The sequence below is a fragment of the Procambarus clarkii genome, chromosome 18 (assembly GCF_040958095.1).
Source record: "Procambarus clarkii isolate CNS0578487 chromosome 18, FALCON_Pclarkii_2.0, whole genome shotgun sequence".
Lineage (NCBI taxonomy): Eukaryota > Metazoa > Arthropoda > Malacostraca > Decapoda > Cambaridae > Procambarus > Procambarus clarkii.
This window is the reverse complement of record NC_091167.1, coordinates 50,123,631-50,147,334: the sequence shown is the minus strand read 5'-3', so window position 1 is coordinate 50,147,334 and position 23,704 is coordinate 50,123,631. Positions and strand designations below refer to the sequence as shown.

Genomic DNA, 23,704 nt, shown 5'->3' with positions numbered 1-23,704 from the left:
AACACAGCTACCACCACCACAACTACCAACACAGCCACCACACCACCACCACAACTCCCAACACCGCCACCTTCAAACTACCACTGCAACTACCAACATAGCCTCCTCAACTACCAACATAATCATCACCACAACACCACGACAACTACCAGCACAACCACCACCACAGCCACCACCACCACAACTACCAACACAGCCACCACCACACCACCACCACAGCAACCATCAGACCACCACCACAGCCACCACCACCACAACTACCAACACAGCCACCACCACAACTACGAACGCAACCACCACCACAACTACCAACACAGCCACCACCACAACTACCAACACAGCCCCCACCACACCACCACTACAACTACCAACACAGCCACCACCACACCACCACTACAACTACCAACACAGCCACCACCACACTACCACCACAACTACCAACACAGCCACCACCACAGCCACCACCACCACAACTACCAACACAGCCACCACCACAACTACGAACGCAACCACCACCACAACTACCAACACAGCCACCACCACAGCCACCACCACCACAACTACCAACACAGCCACCACCACAACTACGAACGCAACCACCACCACAACTACCAACACAACCACCACCACAGCCACCACCACCACAACTACCAACATAGCCACCACCACCACAACTACCAACACAGCCACCCCCACACTACCACTACAACTACAACACAGTCACCAGCACACTACCACTACAACTACAACACAGTCACCAGCACACTACTACTACAACTACCAATACAGCCACCACCACACTACCACTAGAACTACGAACACAGCCACCCCCCACACTACCACTAGAACTACTAAAACATCCACCACCACAACTACCAACACAGCCACCACACTACCACCACAACTCCCAACACAGCTACCTCCACACTACCACTGCAACTACCAACACAGCCACCTCAACTACCAACACCACAACTACCAACACAGCCACCACCACACCACCACCACAACTATCAACATAGCCACCCCCCCCTCACTACCACCACAACTACCAACACAGCTACCACCACACTACCACTACAACTACCAATACAGCCACCCCCCCCCCTCACTACCACTACAACTACCAATACAGCCACCCCCCCCTCACTACCACCACAACTACCAACACAGCTACCACCACACTACCACTACAACTACCAATACAGCCACCCCCCCCTCACTACCACTACAACTACCAACACAGCCACATCCACAACAACTACCAACACAGCCACCACCACAATACCATTACAACTACTAGTGTGTCTGGAGGTCATGAGAGACACGTGTGTTAGTGAAGGTCCAGGAACTAACATGAATTGTCCCGTGACATTGAGGTTTACAGAGACAGGAAACATAGTTGTCTTGTCACAGGAGTGTACACAAAAGCAGTGATCAAGTATATAGTGAGCTCCTATAGCGGTAGACCAGTTAAGGACAAAATAAGGTTGAGAGGCAACATCAGTGCCATGTCATGGGACCGTAAACAACAGGACCACGTGGGGACAGCAAACAACAGGACCACGTGGGGACAGCAAACAACAGGACCACGTGGGGACAGTAAACAACAGGACCACGTGGGGACAGTAATTAACAGGACCACGTGGGGACAATAACAACAGGACCACGTGGGGACAGTAATTAACAGGACCACGTGGGGACAGTAAACAACAGGACCACGTGGGGAAGGACCACGTGGGGACAGTAAACAACAGGACCACGTGGGGACAGTAAACAACAGGACCACGTGGGGAAGGACCACGTGGGGACAGTAAACAACAGGACCACGTGGGGACAGTAAACAACAGGACCACGTAGGGACAATAACAACAGGACCACGTGGGGACAGTAAACAACAGGACCACGTGGGGACAGTAAACAACAGGACCACGTAGGGACAATAACAACAGGACCACGTGGGGACAGTAAACAAAAGGACCACGTGGGGACAGTAAACAACAGGACCACGTGGGGACAGTAAACAACAGGACCACGTGGGGACAGTAAACAAAAGGACCACGTGGGGACAGTAAACAACAGGACCACGTGGGGACAGTAATTAACAGGACCACGTAGGGACAATAACAACAGGACCACGTGGGGACAGTAAACAAAAGGACCACGGGGGACAGTAAACAACAGGACCACGTGGGGACAGTAAACAACAGGACCACGTGGGGACAGTAAACAACAGGACCACGTGGGGACAGTAATTAACAGGACCACGTGGGGACAGTAAACAAAAGGACCACGTGGGGACAGTAATTAACAGGACCACGTAGGGACAATAACAACAGGACCACGTGGGGACAGTAAACAAAAGGACCACGTGGGGACAGTAAACAACAGGACCACGTGGGGACAGTAAACAACAGGACCACGTGGGGACAGTAAACAACAGGACCACGTGGGGACAGTAAACAACAGGACCACGTGGGGACAGTAAACAACAGGACCACGTGGGGAAAGATTGCCAACCAGCAGAGGAAAGGACAGGTGACCCAACCCTGTCATATGGACATCACCTCAAACTCGCCTAGGATATTCACCTAGTTGTGCTTGCGGGGGTTGAGCTCTGCTCTTTCGGCCCGCCTCTCAACTGTCAATCAACTGTTAATATTTTTTTTTCACACACACACACACACACACAGGGGCCTCGTAGCCTGGTGGATAGCGCGCAGGATTCGTAATTCTGTGGCGCGGGTTCGATTCCCGCACGAGGCAGAAACAAATGGGCATAGGTTTCTTTCACCCTGAATGCCCCTGTTACCTAGCAGTAAATAGGTACCTGGGAGTTAGTCAGCTGTCACGGGCTGCTTCCTGGGGTGTGTGTGTGTGTGTGTGTGTGGTGTGGAAAAAAAAAAAAAGTAGTTAGTAAACAGTTGATTGACAGTTGAGAGGCGGGCCGAAAGAGCAAAGCTCAACCCCCGTAAAAACACAACTAGTAAACACAGAGTTACGGGAAGCAGCCCGTAACAGCTGTCTAACTTCCAGGTACCTATTTACTGCTAGGTAACAGGGGCATAAGGGTGAAAGAAACTCAGCCCATTTTGTTTCTCGCCGGCGCCGGGAATCGAACCTGGGCCACATTATTACGTGTCCAGTGTGCGGTCCACACATCCACCGGCGCCCTGTGCTTGCTTGCAGAGTGTGTGCTTGCACGGGATGAGCTGTGGCAGGTACAGTCTCTAGGTCATTAAATAAAGTGTACAGAGTGACTTAAATTAGTAATTTAATAAATGAGATATTTAGACCCACAATGCAGGGTGGCTCAATCGGGTAGACGTTTTTGAGACCTATACGGGATCAGACCCTCGTGACCATCAAGCCCCCCCTCTCACCCCCACCCCGTAACTTTCCACGCACCTCTCACACTCCCAACATACCCCTCCCCCTCCACCTCCACCACACCTGATGCACAACCCGCACAGTGGAACATCCACATTCCCACACCACGCGCCCCTTCTTGCACTCAAATTGAAAACACTCTCATCCACTAAAGCACAAATGCATACTACCAAAACACTCCCCCCCCCCCCCCTTGCTCCCCCTACATTGGAACCAGTACCATAGGAATGCATCTCCACATCCGCCCCTCTCTCTCTCTCTCTCTCTCTCTCTCTCTCTCTCTCTCTCTCTCTCTCTCTCTCTCTCTCTCTCTCTCTCTCTCTCTCTCTCTCTCTCTCTCTCTCTCTCTCTCTCTCTCTCTCTCTCTCTCACTCACTCTCTCTCTCACTCACTCTCTCTCCCTCCTTCCTACTTACCTCTCTCCCTTTCTCTCTCTCTCTCTCTCTCTCTCTCTCTCTCTCTCTCTCTCTCTCTCTCTCTCTCTCTCTCTCTCTCTCTCTCTCTCTCTCTCTCTCTCTCTCTCTCTCTCTCTCTCTCTCTCTCACTCACTCTCTCTCTCACTCACTCTCTCTCCCTCCTTCCTACTTACCTCTCTCCCTTTCTCTCTCTCTCTCTCTCTCTCTCTCTCTCTCTCTCTCTCTCTCTCTCTCTCTCTCTCTCTCTCTCTCTCTCTCTCTCTCTCTCTCTCTCTCTCTCTCTCTCTCTCTCTCTCTCTCTCTCTCTCTCTCTCTCTCTCTCTCTCTCTCTCTCTCTCTCTCTCTCTCTCTCTCTCTCTCTCTCTCTCTCTCTCTCTCTCTCTCTCTCTCTCTCTCTCTCTCTCTCTCTCTCTCTCTCTCTCTCTCTCTCTCTCTCTCTCTCTCTCTCTCTCTCTCTCTCTCTCTCTCTCTCTCTCTCTCTCTCTCTCTCTCTCTCTCTCTCTCTCTCTCTCTCTCTCTCTCTCTCTCTCTCTCTCTCTCTCTCTCTCTCTCTCTCTCTCTCTCTCTCTCTCTCTCTCTCTCTCTCTCTCTCTCTCTCTCTCTCTCTCTCTCTCTCTCTCTCTCTCTCTCTCTCTCTCTCTCTCTCTCTCTCTCTCTCTCTCTCTCTCTCTCTCTCTCTCTCTCTCTCTCTCTCTCTCTCTCTCTCTCTCTCTCTCTCTCTCTCTCTCTCTCTCTCTCTCTCTCTCTCTCTCTCTCTCTCTCTCTCTCTCTCTCTCTCTCTCTCTCTCTCTCTCTCTCTCTCTCTCTCTCTCTCTCTCTCTCTCTCTCTCTCTCTCTCTCTCTCTCTCTCTCTCTCTCTCTCTCTCTCTCTCTCTCTCTCTCTCTCTCTCTCTCTCTCTCTCTCTCTCTCTCTCTCTCTCTCTCTCTCTCTCTCTCTCTCTCTCTCTCTCTCTCTCTCTCTCTCTCTCTCTCTCTCTCTCTCTCTCTCTCTCTCTCTCTCTCTCTCTCTCTCTCTCTCTCTCTCTCTCTCTCTCTCTCTCTCTCTCTCTCTCTCTCTCTCTCTCTCTCTCTCTCTCTCTCTCTCTCTCTCTCTCTCTCTCTCTCTCTCTCTCTCTCTCTCTCTCTCTCTCTCTCTCTCTCTCTCTCTCTCTCTCTCTCTCTCTCTCTCTCTCTCTCTCTCTCTCTCTCTCTCTCTCTCTCTCTCTCTCTCTCTCTCTCTCTCTCTCTCTCTCTCTCTCTCTCTCTCTCTCTCTCTCTCTCTCTCTCTCTCTCTCTCTCTCTCTCTCTCTCTCTCTCTCTCTCTCTCTCTCTCTCTCTCTCTCTCTCTCTCTCTCTCTCTCTCTCTCTCTCTCTCTCTCTCTCTCTCTCTCTCTCTCTCTCTCTCTCTCTCTCTCTCTCTCTCTCTCTCTCTCTCTCTCTCTCTCTCTCTCTCTCTCTCTCTCTCTCTCTCTCTCTCTCTCTCTCTCTCTCACCTCTCCCTAGCCCCTCCCAACAGATACACAGATACACATGCAGGAACAAGGAAGAATCACCCAGGTGTTAGGGGGACTTCAGCAAAGAACTGATGGCAATGCATGCAGTAATACAGAGCCTACAGAGTGAGATGGGGAAAACCAAGAAAGAGATAAGGCCGGCAATGTGGGATATTTGGGTTTGATTCTGATTAATTAATAATTAAAGTAGTAAATTAAATTACGAAGGACCACCCGCTTTTGAAGTAAAGAGGGAAACTGAGAATTTCAGATCATTAGATAAAATTCTAGAGAAAACCAGTGACTATGGATATAACTAGAAAGTATGATCATAAGAATAATTAATGGGTTGTATTATGAAAAAACCAAACCTTTTTCCGAATAGGTAGTAGGTTCCTTTAGATAACTCTGGAAGTCCTCTTAATCTCCAAGTCTGACACATTGACGAATGGCACGATTAACATGGAGAAGGCAGCATGAGGAATCCGTCTCTCAAGCTGCAAGATAAATAACTACCAGTAGCAATTGATTTAATTACTCAATTCATATTCAAGATTATTGATATCTACAGATAGAATTCTAATCACCTGTTATTAGGTGTTATCTCGTCGCGTGACGTGCAATCACCCCGCTATTAATAAACTTGTAAATGATGCATCAAATAAAAGGTACTTAGCTGTGGGCACTGTATAAGTATTAAGATTGCCGTAATTTTGCATCCCAGGCTCCGGTGAACCTATCCTGGATTGATGCGTTTCAAGCTGGCTGATCACGTGTCGTCAGGAACCAAGTCAATGGTCCCTCTTTAACACCAGCACTAGTTGAAGATGTTATCTGCAAGGTCGTTCACGCCTCACAGTGGCGGCTTTCATCTGTGGATGGACACACTTGTCCTATTTGCTGGACAATGGCGTCTTTTGTGAGTACGGTAAGCGCAGCTTTGCCTCCTTCCGGCCCTGCACGTGTCTGCTTCCCGACTGAGGATGGCGTCCCCCCAACCCACGCCCAGTCGACGTTCACAACACAAATTATTGTCTTGAACATTAATATTTCTCGCATTCGCGCTTGAAACTCTAAAGACTGGACGGGTTTATTATTTAGAGGAACGGAATATTATTATTTAACTATTTAAGAATAGTAAATATATAAGGGAGAGGAATTAATGTCTCCCCATAGCATTCATTGATGACGTTACCTCTATCGCGAGGTAGACGTTATGATTCTAAAGCTCTATTCGGCTTTTAGTTAGAGAACCATTCGTCTGCAATCAGTTGCCATACAGAATGCTTTAATTATGGAGAATCGTATTTAATTCTCACACAAATTGAATATAATGTGTTTTACTGTAAAGAAATCTGACGCAATACTGGCGTCAGGTGACGTGAGAATTCTAGCCTAATGCACAGATGAATTGTTAGTACATGAGAATTCTACGAGTTGTTATTTTTACTTACTACAATATTGAGTATGGTTAGTAATAAGTAATGAGAATACAACAATGCTGTATTCGATGTTGGAAATATCCAACATAACTCCGGGGGGGGATTCCCAGGGTCGCAGTGTACTGTGTTGTACTGACCTATCCCGAAGTGATATTAAGATTAACACATTAGTATGTTAGTAGGTTAGTATGTTAGTACACACATAACGAACGTCCCGGATTTATCAAGGACTTACAAGAATTTGAGTCTTGTTATTCACATGTCAACTGAAACATGTTGTTTGTAGCCTACACAATATTTATAAAATTTAACTCTCCCAATTTAAACTAACAGAATCTACAGTGATGTGATATCTTGGGTTATAGTGACGTGTAATGTTTCGTTACATGATATCACATCGTAGTATCAGCACAGTTTTCTTAGTGGGAAATGAAGGAAATTATTCTTCTTCAGAGTTATAATAGGCTCGCAAATTCCGTCTACATTGTTGAGCTGCAGCTCTAGTGGGACGGTTGCTTGGAGGAACAAATTCATTGTCCTCTGAAATTACTGGGGAAACTGGATCTGACTGATGTTCTTGTTCAGACAGTTCTAGGGGAACCAGCTTCTCTAAAGTTTTTAGAGTAGTGTTGCCTTTGCATAAGACCTTAACCACTCTTAGGACACCTTGTCGATCTGGGTGGATGGTGACGATTTTTCCTATAGGCCACTCGGACCTTGGTCCATCACTGTCGACTAGTACAAGGTCTCCAGGTTTTAATTGTACCTTATTGTAAGGACTCGAAGCTCCGTAGTGGTACTCTCGTAGAGCTGTGAGGTATTCTCGAGTCCACACCTCATTCCACCTGTGGATAACTCTAGAAAGATGTTGGTAGCTTTCCACCAAGTCTCCTCTGGTCACATGGGATGGGTCTACAGGGTCCTCTTCGGCTAAGGGGATGAGAGGGCTCAGTAGACCTCCATGGATCAAGTGAGAGGGGCTCAGTGGTTCTCTCTGGGTGTAATCATCAGACAGGTAGGTGATCGGGCGGTTATTGACTCGCGCCTCGATTTCCACAACAATAGTTTGGAGTTCTGAGTAACTGACCTTTTGTCGGTGCAACGTTTTCCTTAGACATCTTTTGACTGTGCCTACCATTCGCTCATAGAACCCACCTTGCCAAGGGGCTCTTGGTGCTATGAATTTCCAGTGACATTGTCTTCTTTGTAAGACTGATTGCACTTCAGGGTGGTTCCAGACTTCTCGTAAACAACTTTCTCCCGCTACAAAATTAGATCCGTTGTCTGATATCATTAATCTAGGACATGATCGACGGGCAGCAAATCTGCGGAAAGCTTGAATGAAAGCTTCAGCACTCATGTCTGGGGTGACCTCTAAGTGCACGCCTCTGGTTGTAGCACAGGTAAAGAGACAAATGTACGCCTTTACTGGTATATTATCTGGGTTACCAGTGAGGAGTAAGGCTCCTGTATAATCTACTCCAGTTGTTTCGAATGGACGAAGATGAACTACTCGCTCTTCTGGGAGTGGAGGAGGTCCTGGGTAAGGACAGACTCTAGCGTCGTATCTCTTACAGATTACACAAGATTTAATAATGGTCTTAACAGTCTGACGACCTTGAGGAAGCCAGTACTTTTGTCTAAGATCGGTGAGAGTATCTAAAACTCCACCATGTAGGGTACCATATTGATGGTGATGTAAGACAAAAAGTTTAGTTATGATGTGGTGGCGAGGTAAAAGGATTGGGTTCTTAGTGTCTAAGTCAATCTTTGCATGTAGCAAACGTCCTCCACATCGTAGTATGTTATGAGTGTTGACATCGTACCAGATGCCCAGAGATTTAGTGAGTTTATCCGGAAGATTCTCAAATTCGCTTCCGTAAGTCTCTTGCTGCGCCCGCTTAATCCAATAATGAACAGGATTGGGGAATTTGTGTCGTATTCCTATTTTAGAGAGGAAATCAAACACGTGTGCAGTCACTCGTAACAATTTGCTTAAATTAGAATAATGATGAGGATTAATGGCTAATGTTCGCTGAGGTTCTGGGTCCTTCATGGGAGTGGTGATATTGGTCACGATGACTTGTGACTTTTGTTTGGGCCACTGACCACCAACAAGCCATGAAGGTCCATTGAACCACAGCGAAGATTTGAAAAGTTGTTTTAATGTCAATCCTCTTGACAAATAATCTGCAGGATTGTCCTTAGTAGGGACATGTCTAAACTTATAACCTGCGGATAAATCATAAATCTCCCTGACGCGATTACTGACATAAGGAGTTTTGTTGTTATTGTTTCTTACCCATTGTAAGACTGCCTCGTTGTCTGACCACACTACAATCTCACCAAAGCGAATATTACTGAGTGTCTTTGCCAGGCAATGGGCTAACCTTACTCCCACTAGCAATGCAGTCAACTCCATCTGAGGTAAGGATCTCTTTTTGATGGGAGCAACTCTTGCTTTTGATGTGAGTAAAATTGATTGAGCACTGTTAACTAAATAGGCTACTGCGCCATATGCTTTGCCAGAGGCATCGCAAAAAACGTGCAAATTGGTGGGTAAGTTTGGTCCCGAGGCATTACGTGGAAATTTCAAAACACCTAACTGATTAAAATCCGTTGAGAGTATTTGCCATTTGGCTTGTAACTCACTTGGTAACGGATCATCCCATCCCATATGTTGTTGCCAGCACTCCTACATTAGGAGTTTGCCCCTTATTAATATAGGACTAAGTAGGCCTAAAGGGTCAAATGGTTGACTGACAAATGAGAGCAGTGTTCTCATGGTAAGGGTTGAGTTATCAGTTTGCACTGACTTGACATTCATTTCGTCAGTGTTGGTGTTCCATTCCACGCCTAGAACCTTTAAGCTACTGGGTACCTGATAATCGGGAAATTCCTTCTCAATTAACTGGTTAAGTAGTTTATTATTTGAGGCCCATGACTGTAGAGGCATATTAGCTCCTAACAGTTCACGGTTAGCCTCATGGTAGATTTCTACCAGATCAGCTTGATCATTAGTTGTCCCCTGGAAATTGTTGACATATAAGTTGTCGCTAATGGTTGCCTTATAAGGGCTGTCTGATTTCCTCAAATGCGTGTCTAATGTTGCTTGCAAAAGAAACGGTGAGGATGTAGCACCAAATAATACAGAGGCGAACCGATAGGTGATTATTTCACTGTTAGGATCCAGTGGATCCTTGTACCAGAGGAATTTTGTGTAGTCACGATCTTCCTCCTGCAATCCTACTCGGAGAAAGGCTTTGCTGATGTCAGCAGTGTAGGCAAAAATGCCTGTGCGAAATCGCAACAATACGTCATGTAGCCTTTGCGTTAGGCTAGGTCCCATTTGGAGACATTCATTTAGAGACACACTATTAGGCTTTACTTTAGCACTGCAATTAAAGACAATACGAATAGGTGTTGTCAGTGAGTCTTTCACCACAGCATGGTGTGGTAAATAATGACCTGCTTTTCGGTCATCGTGTTCAACAACTTCAATGAACTTATTGTTAAGTTGTTGTTGGATAAGTTGGTGATACATGGTTAATTTTTCTGGCTGCTTCTGCAGTCGTGTTAATTGAGACCGCAATTGTGAGGCTGCCATAAAATAATTCACTGGAAGTTGGGGATGATCTAACTTCCATGGAAGTCTTACCCAGTATTGTTTATTTGAGTAGACAACCGTATCCAGATATTGCTGGTAAGTCCATGTATCATCAGGACTTGGTTGCTCAGGGATGATGCCTAACGTATCTAAATCCCACAAACGATGTATTGGTGGGTCAGACTCAATGTCCTCGGCTATTTCCCTGAAGCGTAGGGGTGACTGCTCTAAGCCTAGTCATGCCACAATTACATTATTGGTTTGTTGGTTTGTGGGCGCTGGACCTTGTCTGAAAAGCACGGGTCCTGTGAGCAATTTGCCACCTGCGGACGACAACAAATTCATACCATGTTGCCTAGTGCATCCAGTGATAAACTTGTAATAATGATCCGCGCCTATTAATATCCCAATATCTGTGAGACAGTCTGAATTTATTTTATGATCCACTAGCCTCATGTGGTTTCGCTTAAGGTGTCTCGCAGTACGAGCTAATCCTTTGACTTGCAAGTCCGTAGGAATCTTATCCACGACCACCGCATGAATTGGGCTGGCAGAGGATCCTAATCTAACTAGTAATTTGACTACCTTGTAATCACGTGGCCCACTATTTGATAGGAAACCAGAAATGTTTAACTTCACACTTTTGGTAGGTTTTAAATTTAAATCATCTACCAACTGTTGTGTGATAAAGGTTTTTTGGGAACCTTGGTCAAAGAGACCTCTACTGGTAATTCGAGATCTTCGATTTATTAATTTAAGCTGAGCAGTAGGCAAGGTAGTACTGTTGCCTGACTCAGTAGCAAGCACATTCACTTCGTGATGTACTTTACAATATTGCACTGAAGTAGAATTAGTAAAATTCTCTCCAGTGGTCATAGTAGGTGTAGGAGATTTCCTACATAAGGCGTAGTGGTGTACACCCTGTTTACAACGGTTGCAAGTACGTAGTGGTACTGCACATTTCTTGGGATCATGAGAACCCATACATCTAGTGCATTTATGCAATTCCTGTAACCTTTTAATCCTAGCATTATAAGTAGGATAAACTGAGCATTGGTATGCAGTATGCTCTTGATTGCAGAGCAGAGACTTTCTCTCTTTGTTTGACTTGTTCTCTTTAGTAGACAAGTCGTGGGTTATCTCAGAAGGAGACACCGAATATGTACCCACATTTCCACTTCTTTTCCCAGTGGATAGCGTGGTTTTTGATGTGCATTTATTAGACTTATTTAAAGTCTGTTTAGGTTTGATAGAAGTGTCAACTTGAGTTGAGCTACGATGAGAGTTAGTAGAGGAGTTTGTAACTTTCTCCCCATCTTGATTGGCTCTTTGTCTTTCGACTAAGGTATGTAGACCTTCTGTGCTTTCTTTCAGAGTCAAAAAGGTCGTATTGTAAATAGTACACAACTTATCTAAAGTTTCTCTTGGTAATTTTCGTTTAACAACTACTTTAGTCATCCATTCGGCTGACTGTATTTGGACTTTAAGGCTTAAGGCCTTGAGTAAAGACTCTAACTCTAGTCTGAAATTTTGGAGAGACTCTGTAGAATTATTGGCAGAGGGTAAATCCAGCAATTTTTGAACTAAGACAGTAACAGTTCTCTCCTTGTTATCGTAGTTGGTTTGGAGCAATTGTACAGCTGATGCGTAACCATCACTGGTCAGTGTTATATTGGAGATTACTTTCAAGGCTTCCTTTCTTAACAGGCCTTGTAAATAAGTGAATTTAGTGGTTTGAGGAATGTTAGTTTTAGAGTCTACTGCATCTACGAACTTACTCCAAAAATCATCCCAACTTTCGTTCTCATCACCAGAGAATGTGGGTATGTTGATTTGAGGTAATTTAACCTCAGGATCTGTACGTACAGTGGAAGTTACTGTCAGCTTGTTTTTAGCAATTTGCTTCTTATAGGGTAGAACTCGGATATCTTCTTCATACTGAGCTAACTCATCTATAACCTCATCAAGTTCACTACTCTCTATAGAGGTTGATTGCAGTTCGGTCAAATACAAATTCATGTGTTGCTTAATATGAGCAAATTTATCTCATTCAGAGTTATCTCAAAATTTATCCCACCCTATAGAGGGTCAGCACAAATAATATAATATATACAACACTGACTAGTTTAGATCTAGTCGTAATAAATCCTAACTAAGAACTATAAAATTATTTAGTCTGGGCTTGTACCAAATTCAGCACAATCTCAGCCTAAATTCTACCTAATAACATGGGTAAAGATTATTGTGGTGCAATAAGGTAATATAGTTGTGCTGTATTTTTGGGTTTTTTGTTTTATAAGAGTGCTCTTGCACACACAGGTGAACAATTATGTACAGTTAAGTTTGGCTTGCTAGCCACAGCCTTTTGTGATGGTTGATGGTGTTAATTAACTTGTCAACCACATGCAACCTAGATTCCCCTGACAAATGTACACCGTCTCTAGTCAGGTTCTGTCTGTAAGGTCTGGCTGTAAATTGTATATATGTGGCATCCAATCTCACTCGCTTTTTCAGCCTGAAATTTATATACTTAGCCGCTCTCAGGTAGTATTCCGGAGTTACTCCCCAACGATTATCTTGGCTTGGTTGGCGAGGCTCCACTAATGTGAATACTACTGATTCACTGATGTGCTTGAAAGAAGAAATTATGTTTTTGAGGTGTTTGATCACCTCGGCTGGATGACGAGTGGGGTGGATGTCATTACCACCTAAGTATATGATGGTTAGGTGGTGAGGCCACTCTAACGCAGGTGTTAGGGTGGTGTTATTGTAAAAGTTGTGAGCTGTTGCTCCTGGTGACCTAAAGATTCTCACCTCGGTGTGAGGTATAGGTCTAAGTGTTGTGGGTAATTGGCTATGACCCACTAAAGCTACTTTATACATGAGGTAAAGGTAGCAATATGTTAGTGTGATCTAGGCTAACTAATGTGTTACAATGTTAGTTGACACAATTAATTAAATAGTTAGTCTAGCTTCTATCACACAAGGATTAGTTATTATTGGTTAATATTTTAATTATAAATTTAATGCCTATCCGGTTCGAAGGACCATAATGTGAGATATTTGGGTTTGATTCTGATTAATTAATAATTAAAGTAGTAAATTAAATTACGAAGGACCACCCGCTTTTGAAGTAAAGAGGGAAACTGAGAATTTCAGATCATTAGATAAAATTCTGGAGAAAACCAGTGACTATGGATATAACTAGAAAGTATGATCATAAGAATAATTAATGGGCTGTATTATTAAAAAACCAAACCTCAAACACCTACATTGGGGGGTTATTACTGGAGGTCAATACGTCCAGGAATCAGTGTGGTTCGTTCACTAATTCAATTAATAATAATCTAATCCTATAAATAATGCTGAATATAATATTATTCATATAAAGAAGGACATGAATATGAGCATAGTAATGAGTTACAGTAAATCACACATTATGTTGAACATTCTGAATGTATCAAATTGCTAAAATATAGGAAAAAAGAAATAAGCCTTAGCTTGTAGTAGGTTCCTTTAGATAACTCTGGAAGTCCTCTTAATCTCCAAGTCTGACACATTGACGAATGGCACGATTAACATGGAGAAGGCAGCATGAGGAATCCGTCTCTCAAGCTGCAAGATAAATAACTACCAGTAGCAATTGATTTAACTACTCAATTCATATTCAAGATTATTGATATCTACAGATAGAATTCTAATCACCTGTTATTAGGTGTTATCTCGCCGCGTGACGTGCAATCACCCCACTATTAATAAACTTGTAAATGATGCATCAAATAAAAGGTACTTAGCTGTGGGCACTGTATAAGTATTAAGATTGCCGTAATTTCGCATCCCAGGCTCCGGTGAACCTATCCTGGATTGATGCGTTTCAAGCTGGCTGATCACGTGTCGTCAGGAACCAAGTCTAAGGTCCCTCTTTAACACCAGCACTAGTTGAAGATGTTATCTGCAAGGTCGTTCACGCCTCACAGTGGCGGCTTTCATCTGTGGATGGACACACTTGTCCTATTTGCTGGACAATGGCGTCTTTTGTGAGTACGGTAAGCGCAGCTTTGCCTCCTTCCAGCCCTGCACGTGTCTGCTTCCCGACTGAGGATGGCGTCCCCCCAACCCACGCCCAGTCGACGTTCACAACACAAATTATTGTCTTGAACATTAATATTTCTCGCATTCGCGCTTGAAACTCTAAAGACTGGACGGGTTTATTATTTAGAGGAACGGAATATTATTATTTAACTATTTAAGAATAGTAAATATATAAGGGAGAGGAATTAATGTCTCCCCATAGCATTCATTGATGACGTTACCTCTATCGTGAGGTAGACGTTATGATTCTAAAGCTCTATTCGGCTTTTAGTTAGAGAACCATTCGTCTGCAATCAGTTGCCATACAGAATGCTTTAATTATGGAGAATCGTATTTAATTCTCACACAAATTGAATATAATGTGTTTTACTGTAAAGAAATCTGACGCAATACTGGCGTCAGGTGACGTGAGAATTCTAGCCTAATGCACAGATGAATTGTTAGTACATGAGAATTCTACGAGTTGTTATTTTTACTTACTACAATATTGAGTATGGTTAGTAATAAGTAATGAGAATACAACAATGCTGTATTCGATGTTGGAAATATCCAACAGGCAAGCAACTATCTGGAAACTGGGAATAATGCGGATGGAGGGCTTTTTCCAGGAAGACCCTCTTTTGTAGAATTGCTGCAAAATAATCCAGGTGCCAAGGCTGCTATAGAAGAAGCAGCTATGAAAGCGGCTACATCCCAGGAAGCTGCAATGTGCATGACTCAAATGATGGAAAGAAAAAGATCTAATATGGTTGTAGGAGTACAGGAACCAGAATGATCCAACCAGGAGGGGTGGAAAAGGGAGGACCGAGTAACGACAACAAATATCTTGGAGGGCCTAAATATGGTAGGGGCTAATGACAACATAGAGAACTTTTTCAGGCTAGGCGGCTACAAGAAGTAATGGAAACGACTGATCAAGGTAGTGCTTACGAACGAGGCTATGAACGAAGAGATCCTGTCAAGGAAGAGCATGGTATTGAGACTAGCGAGATACAAGGACGTTGTTCTGCAGAGAGACATGATGAGGGAAGAGAAAATGAGGGTTGCAGAAGCAAGGAGACTCTAGGGGAGGGATCGGAACAGTGGAGCCACAAAACTTGGTGCAGTATTCCCAGAAACCTCAGAAGGGAGTGGGAATCCCTTCACCAGCAGGCCAGCATCCCCAGGGAGGAATATAACAGAAACCTCCAACAAACTCACCCCACGATCATTCTCCCCCAACCAGTAAAGATCCTTCCTAGACCAAGCCCCTTCCCCCCTGCTCCCAGACCCCAGGCCCCCCATGTTTCCCTCCATGCCTTCCTTCCCCAACCCCTTCTCCCACCCAGGCACTCCCTATTCCCACACCCTATGCCCTCCCCTGTTTCTCAGTCCATGCCCTCCCCAGTATCCCCTCCCCAAACTCTCCATCCTACCACACCCCTTCCCTCCCTGCCACCCAATCTCGGCTCCCCTTCCCTTCCTAACCCCATCCCAAGCTCTCCCTCCTTCCACACCCTCTCCCTCCCTCCATGCTGCCCCCACTCCAGGCTCCCCTTCCCTCCCCAACCGCTGACATCCTGGCTCCCCTTCCCCAGGCTCCCCTTCATCTTCCCACCAATGACCTCCCCCCTCCCTTTCACATGCCTCTTTTCCTCCCCCATCCCAAATACAAATTGACCTCCAACCCCAGACCCCCCGCCTCTACACCACCCCAGACCCTCCTGCATTCCTCATACAAGATCAGCCCAGGCCTCTCTCACCCCAGATCCCTAAGGTTCACCTTCCTAGGCCCTAGCCCACCCCAGACACCCCTTGTCCCTCTACTCCATTGGAACTAACAGAAACTGAGGATAGAAGGAAGAGAGTCAGTTTCAAGGTAATGTACTCAAACATTGATGGGATTACAAGCAAGTCAAGTGAACTTAGGGAAAGAGCACAAGAAGGTAACCCAGATGCAATTGGACTCACAGAAACAAAACATCGGGAATTATAAAGGATACAGTGTTTCCCCAGGAATACACTGTAATAAGGAGAGAGAGGGAAGGAAGGGAAGAGGCAGAGTTGCCCTATTGATAAGAAAGGAGTGGAGTTTCGAGGAGATAATTATCCCAAGCTACGAGGGGTTCAGAGACTACTTAGCAGGTACCATAACGATAGGAGGACCAGGAGTAATAGTAGCAGTGATATATAACCCTCCGCCAAATGACAGAACACCCAGGCAGGAGTATGACAGAAACAGCATAGCAGTCAACACTATAATTGAGAAAGTAGCCACTACTACCTGTAGAAATAGATCCCATCTGCTCATCATGCAGGACTTCAATCACAGAAGAATAGACTGGGAAAACAAGGAACCGCATGGAGGGGAGGAAACATGGAGATCTAAAATGCTGGAAGTGACGACAAGAAACCTTTTAAGTCAGTATGTCAGATAATCCACAAGAATGAGAGGCAATGGTGAACCAGCGAGACTCGACCCAGTATTCACTCTAAATGCCTCCAACATAAGGGAAACCAGTTTCGAAGCTCCTGTGGGAATGAGTGATCACAATGTACTGATGTTTGAGTATTTGGTAGAAGATTGGTTAATATACTCAAGGAAGGGTCCAAAAAACAAAAGACTGGCCTTCCGAAAGGGAAACAATAATAAGATAAGAAAATTCCTAACAGATATAACTTGTTATATCTCGGAGGAAACAGAGCTCGGAGGAAAGACGGCCCAAGGCATGATGGACTTCATCACACAGAAGTGTAAGGAAGCAACAGACAAATTCGTCCCAGTCCAAAAGGAAAAAAAGGAAATGGAGATGAGAAACTCATAGTTTATTAATCAGAGATGTAAGCTAGCAAAGCAACTAAGTACAAGGGCAGGGAGAAACAATAGAAATAATAGGACACTAGAGAGCAGAGAAAGGTTCCAGAGTGCCAGGAATGAATACGTCAGGGATGAGAAGAGAGGCAGGAAGGCAATATGCAAATGACATAGCAACCAAAGAATAGACTCAACCTAAATTACTGCACAGCTACATCAAGAGGAAACACCAATGAAGGAACAAGTAATGAAGCTGAAGTTGGGGGCAGACACAGTCACTACAAACGACAAGATAGTGTGCGAGGAACTCAATAAGAAATTCCAGGAGGTCTTCAGAGTAGAGTAAGGAGAAGTTCCAGAGATAAGAGAGGGAATTGATAACCAGGCACCACTAAAAGACTTTGGGATTACCAGTGAGGAGTTGAGGAAGCTCTTGCTAGAGTTGGATGTGATAAAGGCAATAGGCCCAGATGGAATCTCACCTTGGATATTAAAGGAAGGAGCAAAAGCACTGTGCCTGCCACTCTGCGTAGTGTATAACAAATCCCTGGTAACTGGGGAGCTGCCGAAAATTTTGAAGATTGCTAATGTAGTCACGATATAAAATAAGAGGGATAGGCAGGAGGCACTAAGTTACAGGCCAGAGTCCCTAACTTGCATTCCATGCAAGTTGATGGATAAGATTGTGCAAAAAAGCTAGTGGAAAAAAAGCAAAGGAGCGAAAGAACTTTGTAACACAACATCAGCATGGGTTCAGGGATGGCAAGTCATGCCTCACAGGATTAATTGAATTCTACGACCAGGCAAGAAAGAGAGTGGTGGGCAGACTGTGTATTTTTGGATTACAAGATAGCCTTTGACACAGCACCACACACGAGATTAGTGCACAAGCCGGAGATGCAGGCAGGAGTGAAAGGGAAGGTACTCCATTGGACAAGAGAGTACCTAAGCAACAGAACACAGCGAGTCACTGTAATGGGTGAGGTCTCAGATTTGCGAAGTGTCACCAATGGAGTCCAGCAGGGTTCAGTCCTTGGACCTATACTGTTTATGATATATGTGAATGATCTTCCAGAGGGAATAGACTCGTTCCTCTCAATGTTTGCTGATGATGAAAAAATTATGAGGAGGAGGATTAGGTGAGGGGAAGATAGTATGAGGCTACATGATGATCTAGACAAACTGAATGACTGGTCCAACAAATGGCTACTGAAGTTCAACCCGAGCAAATGTAAGGATAATGAAACTAGGCAGTGGAAACAGGAGGCCAGAAACAGGATACAGCATGGGAGATTAAATCCTCTATGAAACAGACAGAGAGAAAGATCTAGGCGTTGATATCACAACAAACCTGTCTCCTGAAGCCCAGAAAAAGAATAACATCTGCGGCGTATGCGAGGCTGGCTAACATCAGAACTGCATTCAGGAACCTGTGTAAGGAATCTTTCAGAACCTTGTATCCCTCACATGTAAGACCAGTCCTACAGTATGAGGGTCCCAGCATGGAGCCTTTACATTGTCAAGAACAAAACTAAGCTGGAAAAAGTTCATAGGTATGCCATTAGGCTATTCCCTGAATTAACAAGCAAGAGTTACGAGGAAAGGCTGCACGGAATGAACCTAACGTCGTTGGAAGATAATAGAGCTCGGGGATACATGATCACTACCTACAAAATTCTCAGAGGAATTGACAGGGTAGATAAAGATTAATTGCTTTACACGGGGAGGGGGGGGGGTGTACTCGAACAAGGGGACACAGGTGGAAACTGAGTATTCAAATGAGCCACAGTGACATTAAAAAGGACTTTTTCAGTGTCAGAGTAGTTAACAAATGGAATGCATTAGGCAGTGATGTGGTGGAGGATGACTCCATACACAGTTTCAAATGTAGATATGATAGAGCCCAGTAGGCTCAGGAATCGGTACACGAGTTGATTGACAGTTGAGAGGCGGGACCAAAGAGCCAAAGCTCAACCCCTGCATGCACAACAAGGTGTGTACAACTAGGTGAGGTGAGTGCACACACAGATTTGGTAACACCTCTGTGAGAAACTGACCATCCCAAACCCAACTCTCACCTTCCTATCCCCTCACTCCCTCATTAATCCCCCCTCCTCCTAGGCACAAACCCCCCAAAGTGTAACACTCACTCTCCCACCTCCCTCTCCTTAACCCTAGCTCTCTGTCTCCCACTCTTTCTCACCTTCTCTGACTCTCTCTCTCTCTCTCTCTCTCTCTCTCTCTCTCTCTCTCTCTCTCTCTCTCTCTCTCTCTCTCTCTCTCTCTCTCTCTCTGTGACCAAATGAAGGAAATGTTCGCCCAAGTTTGGGAGGATATCAGGAGGGAGATGAAGAAAATGAAGAATAAAATAAGCAACCTGCAAAGCGAGCTGACATCAGCAAAAGAGGAGATTAAAACTCTCGCAGAGAGCAGTACTGAGGCTGAGACTCAAATAATCATCCAAAGAGAATATGGAAATGGTACATTGGAAGGAATGCCATTGTACAAGCAACATTTGAAGTAATGCTGAAAAAGAACTCGGAAGCAATGTCCACAGTGATGGAGATAGCCATGAAAGTAGCCACCTAACAGGAAGCATCAAGGTGCACTAGTCAGCTGCTGGAAAGAAAAAGATCAGTGGTGGTTGTGGGTATTAAAAAGCAGGAAGGCTCCAATAGGAAGAATGGAATAATAAGGACAGATTGGCAGTGAATGAAATACTAAGGGGGATAGAGATGGAAGAGGTTGAACATGACATTGAGAAGTTTTTCAGGTTAGGCTGGTACAACAAGGACAGAGACCGCATGATAAAGATAGTATTTGCAAAAGAGAACATAAAGGAAAATATTCTAGCAAGGAAGTGCCAACTGCAATAAATGGGAGAATTAAAAAAATGTAATCCTTCAGAGAGACATGACAAGGGAAGAGAGAGCCATGGTGGCAGAAGAAAAGAAGGTCAGGGTGAGAGGAAAAAATCAGGAAATCACAGCCCCTCAATGCAACATCCCCTGTGGTAAAGTGGGAGAAACCCACAACCAGCAACCTAGTAACACCAGAGGGGAGGTGAACCCCACCATCCTCCTCTGCATCATATCCACCTGCTACCCATCCCCCAGTCCCAAATTTCCACCCTCCTCCTTTCCCTCCCTGTCCCCCCATTCACTTGACCCCCCCCCCCCACCCCTCACCCAGTATCGTCTGAGACCCTGTTATCTATCTCACAAATCTTCACACTAATGGAACAGCTTCCCCAATCAGCAAAACGCTCACAAAGAAGGGGACATGAGAAGGAACAGAAGAAAGTGAGTCTCAAGGCAATGTACACTAACAAAGGTGGGATTACTACAACAAAAAAACGAACTTGAGAAATGGGTACTAGAAGAAAAACCATACACAATAGCACTCACAGAAACAAAGCTAACGAAAACCATAACAAATGCATAACAAATGTGTTTCCACAGGACTACTGTATTGTGAGGAAACCGAGAAAAGGAAGAGTATGTGGTGGTGTAGTTCCCCCTGGAACTACACCACCAATAGGCTGGAATTTTGAGGAGATGGTTATTCAGGGCTGTGAAGGTTTCAGTGACTACATAACAGGTACCATAACAACTGGGGGACAAAAAAATTATAGTCGTAGTCATATATAACCCACCACCAAATGGCAGAAGACCCAGAAAGGAATATGATAGAAACAACTTATCCACCATTAACATAAAAGAGAGAGCCGCTTCTGTCGCTAGCAGAAATGGATCTGGTCTACTAGTCATGGGAGACTTCAACCACGGGAAGATCGGTTGGGAGAACAGTGACCCACATGGAGAACCAGACACATGGAGAGCTTAGCTGCTGGAGATGGCAACAAAAAACTTTCTAAGCCAACACATCAAGGGTCCGACAAGAATGAGAGGGAAAGATGAACCAGCCATGCTTGATCTGATAATTACCCTAAATGAGAGGGATATAAGGGAAGTTAAGTTGGAAGCACCCTTGGGAATGAGTGATCACAATGTATTGATCTTTGAGTACCTGGTAGGGCTAGAAGCTGGTAGGGCTTCGTTAGCTGGCGTTTTATGTTCTAACGAAGTCTACTCTCATCTTAGTGTTTCACTATGCTGTTATCAGTTTGTGCTCTGAAGGACCCCTTGAAAATTATTGGCAAAGGTTACAATGATTAGTTATTTACTTCCATAAATGTTCATTGTTTGCTTAATAAGCCTTAATAATTTGTTTATTATGTTATTATTGTTTTAAATCGAACGTTATCATTCACAAGTTATTTTTACATTGAAAATATTTTTTAAACATATATACAACAAACAGAAATGTGAGAAATAGACATATCATTTATGGTCTCTGTTTTGTCATACACCTAATTGTGAACATTGATATGAACACTGGGTGATGTATAACCAGTGCAGACGACGAATCACAATTACTTGGCTGAAGAAATGATGACCAAACTATAACTCAGAAGATGGAGAGCCTACGACGTTACGGTCCGTCTTGGACCATTATCAAGTCGTGTTCTTTTATTGATAATGAAACGACTTGATAATGGTCCAGGACGGACCGAAACGTCGTCGTTTCTCCATCTTAAGAGTTGGGTTTTGGTGTATACCCAGCTTCTCCGGTATATACACTGAGAGTTTACGTTCCCCCTAGACTATGTTCAGGACTAGAGCATACTTTAGTCAATAAAATCCTTGTGTGAACCTTATGCCAACACAAAACAAACTAAAATGAGGACTCTGCTCTTACACTAACAATCTTTTGTTACTCATGTCATTATGAAACATCATTGTATTTCCTTCGTTACTTTCAGATGTGTGTGACACATATTCGTTTATTATGTCAAAGATGTATGTATTCTCGTTTTATAATATTAAGGGCTGTTTTGTTGTAGTCAACAATGTAGGTATTCTTTTTTATCTGAGAAATTTTGTTATGCAAGTATTATTTGAACGAAGTATGGTTCACAATTATATAATATACGTATGCTGTTAAGCGTTTTTCTAAGGTGCGTCCAGATTATGGTTATCAAATTTATCATCAATAGCATTGTGTAAACACTGTTGTTAATCATTTCTCTCTTTTTATATTTTTTCATAGCCGGAGTTATATAATGCCTGTTAATGGTTTTGGGAGATTGTACCTTTACACATAAAAAAGTAATTCGTTGTGGATTTTTGTAAATATTTATATAATACAAATATTAATATTTTGTAAATTTCATGTAATACAAGCCGAAGGGTTAGCCTTCAACTTTCACTTGCAATAATCTAAAAAAATGATAGCAATTGAATGCAATAGGAGGGGCTTACAAAAATCTTTAAAGTAATACTTCTAAGCTTTCAAACTTTATTGAATATGCATTATTGAATCTAATTTAGGAATAAGATTCCAATACCGATTAACTTAGAATATTTAATATTCACTGAATAACATCACCTAATACCTGACAAAAACTGAAAGTAAAAAAATGTTCTTTGGCAACAAAAATGCAGGAGTACTTACCCAGCTCGGTGTAACAGAGAGCTCCAATCATAGACATGAATCCCGTGGCGACCCACACCGACAGGGACATACCCACGCTGCCGGCGTAGTACAGCACCGTCCTTGGCGAGACGAAGATGCCCGTGCCTATAATATTGCCAATGATAAGTCCCACACAGTTCAAAAGCCCTAGCTCCTTCCTCAGCTTCACTGGCCCGTTGGGGGCCTCGTTACACCCCGCATCTAACATTTTCCAAGTTTGGTTCTCCTTGTTCTCCTGATTGGATGTCTCGGCTTTTATTTCTTGTTTCGCATGCTCTTCGTTTCCGTTCTGTTCTTGAATTTGGTTCAAGATTATTTGCTTTTTGGTTCTGACTGGAACACGAGGACACGCGGTGCCCACTTCATCGGGAGAATAATTTTCATTTTTTTGTACACTGGCTGCTGCGAATTCCGCTTCTTCTGCTGCGCTAGTTTCATCGGATCTTGGAGTGGTCGCCGAAAGCTCGCTTCCGTCGTGGATAATAACGCCAAAATTTGGCTTAATTGGTGATTGTGCAAGGTCCTTCTCCCGTTGGTCCGCGACTTTGGGTTCTGATTTTGTTGTTTCTTCCTCAGAACTTGTTGTGTTGAGCGTTGGGGAGGGAATATTAGCAGACGTTCCTGAACCATCATCAGTCGTTGCGCTAGCGTCCATGACGGAGCTGCCACTGCCAACCTAGACCAACAACTGCTCAGCACACAACTCCGCTTCCCCCACTACACTCACCTTTCACCACCGCCGGTAACAAAACTGTGTCAAGCTGCCAGACGTAGGATGCGCAAGTGCAACAGTTTCTTTCCAATATTTAAGTATTCTACGTTTTTAAGAACCTTGCATTGCATAGTAGGCTAGGCTGAGAAGTGTGTTCTGGCTACTAGGTACGACATATATATATATATATATATATATATATATATATATATATATATATATATATATATATATATATATA

The 23,704-nt window shown here is 44.0% G+C and overlaps 1 protein-coding gene across 1 annotated transcript in view; it reads right to left on the bottom strand.

Annotated features, from left to right (window-relative positions):
* LOC123750965 (Y+L amino acid transporter 2-like) overlaps positions 1-23,431 on the bottom strand; it is a 125,258-nt gene extending 101,827 nt beyond the window's left edge. The window contains exon 1 of the mRNA XM_069326593.1: positions 22,731-23,431. Coding sequence (XP_069182694.1) covers positions 22,731-23,406 — 676 coding nt within the window. The 5' untranslated portion in view covers positions 23,407-23,431. The remainder of the gene's footprint in view (positions 1-22,730) is intronic.
* Positions 23,432-23,704: the final 273 nt, after the last annotated feature.